Source organism: Ammodytes marinus (genome assembly GCF_949987685.1).
Source record: "Ammodytes marinus genome assembly, chromosome: 20".
Lineage (NCBI taxonomy): Eukaryota > Metazoa > Chordata > Actinopteri > Uranoscopiformes > Ammodytidae > Ammodytes > Ammodytes marinus.
Genome location: NC_137224.1, coordinates 2,867,156 through 2,876,939, shown reverse-complemented (window position 1 = coordinate 2,876,939; position 9,784 = coordinate 2,867,156). Strand labels below are relative to the sequence as shown.

General features: G+C 37.6%; 1 protein-coding gene across 1 annotated transcript in view; it reads right to left on the bottom strand.

The window, feature by feature from the left end:
* Window positions 1-7,301: 7,301 nt before the first annotated feature.
* Window positions 7,302-9,784, bottom strand: part of osbpl7 (oxysterol binding protein-like 7) — a gene marked incomplete at both ends in the record, with an annotated part of 12,452 nt that continues 9,969 nt past the window's right edge. Inside the window, 5 exons of the mRNA XM_080049411.1 lie at window positions 7,302-7,410; window positions 7,953-8,075; window positions 8,613-8,739; window positions 9,198-9,348; window positions 9,739-9,784. The exon at window positions 9,739-9,784 is cut by the window's right edge and continues 99 nt beyond it. Coding sequence (XP_079905537.1) covers window positions 7,302-7,410; window positions 7,953-8,075; window positions 8,613-8,739; window positions 9,198-9,348; window positions 9,739-9,784 — 556 coding nt within the window. The remainder of the gene's footprint in view (window positions 7,411-7,952; window positions 8,076-8,612; window positions 8,740-9,197; window positions 9,349-9,738) is intronic.

Genomic DNA, 9,784 nt, shown 5'->3' with positions numbered 1-9,784 from the left:
AGAACTACAAGATTGGTCGCCGTATAGAGTCTCACACACAATGGACAATGGACATGTACAGGTCTGTCCAGGAAGGTCATATGGAAGAGTGTTAGGGCCAAGGGAGGGAGGGAGGGAGGGAGGGAGGGAGGGAGGGAGAGGGAGAGGGAGAGGGAGAGGGAGAGAAAGAGAGAGGGAGAGAAAAAATGAGAGATGGAAGTTTTTTTTTTAATTATGTATTTTGAGAAATAAAACGAAATGTTGAGACGAAGGTGGAAATACACTGATGAGATTGAACTCAACTACTCAAGACTGCCGTTAAGTTTGCAAGTCAAAGCCAACTTTTTTAGTAAATTCTGCACCAAATATATCTACCAAATATACAGCCGAATCAAAAATACTCTACATTTGCGACAATGCATTTAGTTTTTTTAGTTTTTACAATATAATTCAACATTATTCTCAAAATGCATAATGAAAAAAAAAAGTTTGCTATCCCTTGGCCCTTTAACTTCCATATGCTCATGATTAAAGGGCTGGAACATTGTTTTTTTGCTGAAGACCCACATGACAAAAACATACAACTTCATCTACTGTCCACACACACACACACACACACACACACACACACACACACACACGCCCCTCGCCCCTGCTGCTGTGTTGACTTACTAACACACATCAAGGTGTCAAACGAAACAGTTTTCCGGACTAACTTCTCAAGGTTACTGTCAAAAGTTTAGTGTTGAAACGAACAGTGGATCTGACTCCTCCACTTTGCCCTACAGACACACACACACCAAACAGACAAACACAACATGTGATTTGTGATTTAAGCTTTTGAAACATCCGGAAAGAAAGGGGGTTTAAAAAAAATCTAAAAAATGTATCTGCATATCTTCCATAGTGACAGACGCCTGAAGGGAATGTCTGTTCCAACTGCGTCAAAAACACCTGCTATGTCTCTTTTGCTACGTCTTTGTCTTGTACTTCTCACCTACCAGCCATTCACACACACACACACACACACACACACACACACACACACACACACACACACACACACACACACACACACACACACACACACACACATATGCAAACAAACACACACACACACACACATACATGCAGACAAACACACACACACACACAATGCTCTCGTTAATTTCCCCTGGTTTCTGAGTAAAAATTACAATACACACACACACACACTAAATTGTATCAAATCTGGCCCAATGTTTTTAGTCCAGAACACACACACACACACACACACACACACACACACACAGACAGACAGACACACACACACAATATGCTTACGTTCATTTCCCCCTTATGGTTTTCTCTGAGTGGAAATTACAATTCACACACACACACACACACACACACACACACACAAAATGAATTAGTCTATCCATTCCGGCCCAATACATTTAGCACAGCGCCCACTGGTGGCGACATGAGAGCATTGCAAGTTGAGTGTGTCGAGTGAACTGCTGATGTCAGGAGGTTAAGAGGGTTTAGCGAGCACATGTCTCCAAAACACGACCGCTAATCTAACTCAATCCCACCAGGACAACCGCTTCCTCTGTGTGTGTGTGTGTGTGTGTGTGTGTGTGTGTGCGTGCGTGCGTGCGTGTTAATTCAATCAGTGGCCACAACAGAAATAGCGAGGGACAATTGGAGACAGTCCAACACATCTCACAGGTTTAGAGGGTGAGAGGGTGAGATTAGGGTGACAGGGTTAACTCGTAGATGTCATCATGAAACGTTGCAAGTTGATTACTGACATTAAAACAATTATTTTTTGTATTACAATTTTGGGGGGGACTTGGGGCGCTCTGGTGGTGTAGTGGATAGAGCGAGTACCTATTAGCTCCGGCCTTCGTTGCAGTGGTCGCAGGTTCAAATCCGACCCGTGGACCTTTACTGCAGGTCATCCCCCCCCCTCTCTCTCTCTCTGTCTCCACATTTCAACTCTGTACTATCCAATAAAGCTTGAAAATGGTAAAAAATCTCTTTAAAAAACTAAAAGTTTTCCCAGAACAGATATTGGATACAGATTCTTCTTTTTTTAAATTATTATTACAAAAAAAATACTTTAAACAGGTCCTAAAAATGCATTTTCTCCAGGTTTTAAAGAAGAAAATGTCGCATAAATCAGATAAATAACAACAAATGAACAAATCCTTCTTCTTTGATAATTACCTTCAGAATAGTTTCTTGCCTGCCGTGTCTCACCTTTAATGTGTGAGACTCCCTAATTCTACATCTACTTTTCAGCAGTTTTTCCCCCTTTACAGTAGAAAGTTAAACAGAAGTGGGTCAATCAAGACTTCATGACTGCTACATACAAATGTAGGTAAACAAGATCAGGCATTGTCAGGACGATAAGGAAACAGGAAATCCATAGTAACCGGACACACACATACACACACACACACACACAATTCCCCCCTTTAAAGTCTGGGGGCCGTTTGTGTTGTGACACCGTTTGACAGAACACCGGTTGTCGGCACGGTGATAGAGATGTAGAGTGAGTTTTGCAGTCGCCGCTGATCAGAAATCTGCTACTCAGTCTGCACCAGGTGTTTCTAATGTCCCAGGACAGACAACACTGCAGGGGCTACACACACACATATACACATACACATACACACACAGACAGGTGCACACAGATGGACAGACAGACAGACAGACACACACACACACACACACACACACACACTTGGGCCCCTAACTGTACTCTTCATAAATCAGGGTTGGTGTTTTAGAAAATTCTATGACATTTTTTATGACTTGATTTCAAAAATAAATCTGCACTCCGCCCCACAATGAGCTGTTAAAAATGGTTCCACATTGTTGTATAAATGTATATTTACTATGCTGATTTCAAAGCTATACAAGGGATGACTTATCAAGTTGCTGCCACTCTTATTTCTTTATGCTAAGGAGACATTTAGTTACCTTCGCATACAAACTTGAAGTATAAAAAAGCACAATTGTTTTTGTACACTTCAGTTTGTAGAGTATCAGAGGAGATACTGTGTTGATGTGTGAGTGTAGAGGTGCTTATTAAGATTTCACTTGTCAACTCAAACTGTAAGCTCTTCTCAGACCCCCAAAGCTGCACCGTAAAAAAGAAAAAGTTAGGAAGACTCAAATTGCAAAGTCCTGCCTGTCTAGATCTTGGATTTTTGAGGCCAATACTAAAAGAACAACCATCTACATTTGAGCCAACTCATTATCTTTTGTTGAGGTATTATCATTCATATGTAGGCTATGAAAATGTATCTTTAACACCTTTAACATATTTAGGCATATAAAAACAATGTTCAGTTCCATATAGGCCTAACCTACTAAGAATTTTAAACAATAACCATTGTTCCAAATTATTCTCTGTCTTACTGATAATAAACAAAACCAGGTCAGTCAAAATGTTGATTCAAACATTTAACAGTGTTAAAACTGTTTCAAAAACTTTCTGGACAAAAAATAATTATTTGACAAAACTTACCAACAACAACGCGGCCAACAACGCGGCCAAAAGACAAATAAACAGCAACTGAACGGCACAAATAGCCTAGCATTAAAAACAGCATTGCATATAGATCTCCTCAGGTGTATATGTTTCTCCTCCGGTGTTTCTCGCCTAGTGTACCAGGTGTAGATGTCAGTGACGTGAGGTCAATCTCCAAGCTGATTGGCTATTATGGCTAAGCGTCACACCTCATCGCTTGAAAAGTTCAATAGACTTATTTTCCACTTCACGCGATAGAGAGTTGGAAGCGATAGAAGCAATTCAATCGCCCCAAACGCTTCCATCACAACTCTTCTTCATCGCGCCTAAACCAGTGATTTCCAATGTAAATAAATAGTCAGATTTTTTTATCATCAGCATTGCGAGAATCACGTTTGGTGCTATTATTTACTATCTATGGTTTGGTGTGAACGCACCTTTGAGTCACATTATTAGGCAACATACATATGAATGATAAGTTCTCGACAAAAGATCATTAGTCGGCTCAAATGTAGACAGTTTTCCTTCAAATTTAAGAGTGTTAGTTTGAGTCTCAAAACTCAAAAAATCTAGGAAAGATTTTTTCAAACTTTTTTAATTTTTAACAATGATTTTCTAGCCACCTTGTTAGAAGACATTGGGCCACCAAACGCTGGAGACAATCTCAAAGATACGATGCATATGCAAAAAGGTCTTAACAATGTTGGTGCAAAGAGGACGAGCTGTGTGACAGTCCTACAGTCCTTCACCTGAACATTTAAATAACAACGAAAGTGAAGTTTTTTTTAATTTAATGCTAAAATCAATGGATATATTGTATGATAATGCCTGTGTAACATTTCCAACAGATGTACTTATTTAAAGTTAATGTTGACATTGGTGACAGTTCTTAAAGCACCTGAATAAAAAGGTGCACGATCGAAGATTTCTTGTTTCAAGTGCAATTATTAGGAAGTGAATTTGTATAATTTAAATAACAACAATAATGACGATGGCGTAGTGTAAACAATGACAGCAAAAGCGTTATGTGATCGCTGCCCTGTGGACACGTCAGTCAGTTATTTATTTTTATGTGGTGTGGTTTAATTGCGTGCTTTTTACTCAGTTATCTCACAATAAAAAATAAAAAAATAAAAATGCTTTCAAACACCTCAGGAATGACCCCTACTGGACATCTCAGCTATTACATCCGCCAACCCTTCATGTAAAAAAAAAAACCTATTACCTCCATTTCCCATAAGTGTGTGTGTGTGTGTGTGTGTGTGTGTGTGTCCTTGAACATTGTTTCAATAGGAGACTGTGGGGACTGTATTTCAAGAGTTTTTATTGTATAATATAAAACAGAAAATTGTATAGACGCCAAACGGGACAACAAGCATGTAATTTTTTTTTGTGTGTGATCCATGTGCACTGTTTATAAATGTCGAGGGAGACATTATCCTCCCGTGACTTTACTTCATTCAGAGTTTATAGATTGCAAAAGCATTTACAGATAAGAGATGAAGATTTCTCATAATGTGGGGGGACGGATATTGTTATTTATTGAAAAGCGGTAACAAACTTGTGTATTGTATTGTTGTTTTTTTATTCATGAAAATAAAGCTTACACATGATACATTTACTGTTTTTAATGGTTTTCCTTTTGTTTAAAGCTATAGTGCGTAACTTCTGTCGCCCCCCCCCCCCCCCCCCATGAGGACTTCTGAGTAACTGCAACAACACTGTAGGTGCATTGATATGAGGTAAAGCCTTCTGTGATCGCACATGGATTTTATACCTTCTGCTGTAGGTCCAGGTTTTTTCTTAGCAGTAGAATCAACAACTTGAAATATTTCTTGGGCTCTTCTTGGGATTTTTCTGAGCTCCTGCACCAGTGTCAGGGGAGGGGAGCGACACCAGTTTGTAAACGATGCCATACTGAGAAATACAGAGAGAGTTTTGTGGAGCTGATAGGCTTAATCAACTTTGTGTCAACTCGTTTTGCGATGGCTTGAATGTAACCGACATTTATTTATGTATAAAAAGATACACCCTATAGCTTTATTGTAGGTAGAAAATGCTCCATTTATAATGTGATTAAGAGTTACGGTATGTGAAATTTAATTTGTTTCATAAATCTAATATAGTAAGTAGTAATAGTTTGATTTCAAAATAAAAGTCTAACTCAAACTCGTGGAATATCTATATATGTGATCAAGTGCAGTTCAAATAAATTCTAACAAAATAAAACAGGATTGTGATATCGACAGTTTAATGAACTGTATGAATACAGAACGCACATGATTTCCAACCAGCTGGATATTATTTTTCACTATTAATGACAAAAAAAAATACAGAATAATATCTCATCTCATCTCTTAAATATGTGTACATACTGAACATTGGTCATTTTCTGTAAAACAATGAATTACATTTTCAAAAAAAAACATTAATTTAAAAAACGTTAACATGTTGTTATTATCGATGTTGCACCATTGTATGATCCATGTCAGTAATAACTGACAGTACTCAGACATACAGTGTCTTCAGCTTTATCAGTTACACATCCTCTTTCCATAGTCAGCATCATATTCTTAGTAACTTGAAAGCAACAGAATATACAGTACTTCATATGCATAACATTAATACTAAATGGTCATGTATATGGTTTTTCCCCAGTTATTATGCAGTTGGTGATTGTAGCGTTCATTGACTTCAGTTCATTTTTCTAGTTAAATAAACTGACGCAGGGCTGCGTTTCTAAAAAAAGTTGAGAAGGTTCAAAACACAGCGGGCTTCGTCTTTTTCTTCTTCTCTCAGGGAGCCAAAACAGATATGCAGGTCTCATTCAAATGAATCTGATAGCCTGCGTTTTCGCCACACGGCCTGATTTGGTGTGAATGCAGCCTGAGGTTACATTACAGCACCTCTTATTAAAAGAGCAGGACATTTACAAAAACAAAAAAAAAAAGCATAGCATTCATTTTCTATTTTAAAAGTTTTGAACTTTGAATTGACAGCCGTTTAATTATTTATTAACTAATTTAATAATTTGGGCTATAACATTTTGTCTATGTGTATAAAATTGCAATATTACATTTAATTTAACCTTTATTTATTTATACTCGAAAGATCAGTTGAGGGGTGTCCCTTATTTGCAATGACGTTGAGTAAAATATTTATATAAACTCTATATGGATTATGAGACATAATGAATTACAACCAAAATTGATATTGGATCGGATCGTTCACGTCTGTGTTATAAACAGCAGTTTGCTGTCAGACAGAAAGACAGGGTGTGATGGTGTGTTTTCATTGTTAAATACTAACATAGCAAAGAGAATTTTTGACAACTTTAAAAACTGTTTACAATTTCCCTCTCAAGTCGTGTTGGTCTCACGTTTCAGCGTCACACATTCAGTCTTCTCTGTCACATTCTCAAACAGCAAAGCATTAAATTCAAGTCATCTAAAAAAAAAAACTCTGTAAATGCGTTATTATAAAATCGATATTCATAAGAAAATTCTCCCTGCGTTTTTTCACCAAGTTAACTTGATCGGCGACTGTTTGGCCCATGAACCAGTCATAGGCGAAACAGAAGGGACAGACAGCCATTTCTCCACTGACAGCGGTTCATATATGCTGCTGCTGTTATCAAACTGATTGGACGTCATAGCAGTTATGTATACGCCCCTTTATACAACAGTTAGGAACCAATCGGATCGCTGGATTTAATCCACCCGTTGTATAAATATATATATATAGTGTTTATATATATATATATAGAAAGATATCTCATGGGTTTTTGTCTGTTGTCTCGTCACCACAGAGTTAAGTTTTCAGTGTTTGCGAAACCTGGGTCCTCTCTGATCTTCCAGTACGTCCCGTTAGTCAGCCACACGTCACGGCCACTGGAATCCTTGGCTTTCCTGAAGAAAAAGGATAAAGAAAGTTATTACAAGATGCAGGTATTTTTACCCAAAGGAAAACCTGCATGAAAACCTTGGAAGTATTGGAAAATATAACCAAGGTTACAGAATTTTAATAAAAATATGGAAATATTGAGTTCCAAACTTAAACTAACTAAATAACTTGATAACTTTTTTAATTATTTCCACCTGATTTCTATTACCTTTGTTGGCTTAATCTTTATTTTCTTTTTCAAAAATGTAACATCACTAAGGGATACATGGTAAGATGTCAATTGTAATGTTGACTACAATGCTGATTACAATGTAACAATGGTGTATAAAAACTAAATAAAATACAAATTGTTTAAAGAAGTAATAGCCTACAGACAATAAGCCATGTTTGTTTTTATTGTCTTCATTATTAATTATTAAAGTAAGCATAATGTATGCCGCAGCCTTTATATGTTTTATTTGTTGTTAAACTAAATGATTAAATAGATAATACGGGACATAATACTTTGTTATTTTCCTAACCAGAAATGATAAAGAAACAAACTCACTTGAAGAAGCGTGGGCCGTGATCTTGTCCCTTTTTGCTGAGCTCCTTCCTGAGTTCTCTCTGACATTCCTCGATCACGTCTTTCTGTCGGTCTGATTCCTCCACGTTTCCCTCCTCCAGCGACCTGGGAGAGGAGAAGGAGAGAATTCAGAGCTTATCAGAACACTGAATCCATTTTACTGTAAACCCCAAGAAAAAATATCACATGCCCTAAGCTTCTAAAAATCCAAATCAAGCGAGCATAAGAAAAAGTTGTTTTTTTCTCTAATTTTGGGGTTCCAAAATGCACATCAATTCAGGGTTCAGTTTAGTTTTAGTTTAGTTTTATTTGTGCAGATAAACAAGTAAAATGGCAAAAAGATGCACATAGACGTAAAGACACATAGACATACATAAAGGCACGGGTGGAACAAAAGAAACCCCAAAAGGATGCCCACTTAACATTAAAATACAATAAGGTAAGGTAAAGAAATAAAGTAAACAAAAAGCCCAAAAAATTATAAAATTGAGGGGGTGATGCTTACCCCTCCCGACCACTAAACACTTCGCCACAGCCGCCCCATATTCATATTAATAGGGTAATTTTTCAATGCCTTTTTGATAATCTTGTAATCTATGAATATAGGCCTATGTGTGGTGTGTATGTTGCAGCCTTGCTCACCTCTGGTCTGGGCGCAGGCGGCTGTCGGTCGGGGGCAGCAGCGGCCTGAGCTCTGGGGTCAGCTCATTCAGCTCCATGGCGAAGCTGGAGAAACCGTAGTAGATCAGAGAGTCCTTCGGCTGCGGATCTGTTAGAAGAATAATAATGATGATAGCTTAGTTTTATAGTCAGCGCCTTTCAAGAAAAACACAAGGACACTTCACTAAAGTACAGGGGGATGAAGAGAAGGTAGAGTGACAGGTGACGCTGCACAAAGGGACAAACGTGAGCAGTTTTGGCAACATGGAGCACTTTGAAAAAAGACTATATCTACAATCTGTTCAGTAAAACCTTTGGACACTAATATGTTGTAAAAAAAGAATTATAATGATAAAATATCTGCCAAATTTGCAAACTTATTCAAACTTTTAGAAAAATGTAATACAAAAAATACTTTTAATGTCAGTTATCATCTGGCAAAGTTTCACAATGATATCTATAAGTTGAAAATGTTATTCACCTGCAGAGTCTATTTTCAGCAACAAACTGAAGAGTAAAAACATAATCATATCTCCTAAGTAATTTTTATGATGCCCGTGGACTCACTTGGCTTCCAGACACACTTGGGCGTCGGCAGAGTGTCACAGAAGATTCCCTCGTGCCACAGACCTCCAAACCGATGGATGACGCTCCCACTCTGGTCCATCACCGTGCCCTGCACCTCGTTCTTATTCGTCTCTGAACCCCAATAACGAGACTGACAGACAGGACAAAAGCTTCCAGTGAAAAACGTAACATACAGGTGAAACGCAAAACATTATAATATCATAGAAAAGTTCATTTTGTCACATACTTTTCAGAAGGTGGACATTTATATATTATAAATATTTCCTTTTTTGATTGGTTTAAGGTAATATTGCGATATTTTGAGATACTGGATTTTTCTAATCATTGAAATTGAAACGCAAAAAAAGCTTGAAATATTTTTGTACTTAAAAAAAAATTAACTTTTCCATGATATTCAAATTTTTTTAGACTCATCTGGATATGCTGTACTATCAAACACAGCTGAGCGCTTTTCAAAAACACCATTGTAAAGAGAAAAACAGCTACAAAGTATTGCAGTTAAAGTGTTTCCCTTCTTCACCTTGACGAAGGTGATCTTGCAGGTGGCGTTGTTGTTCTTGAGGTTT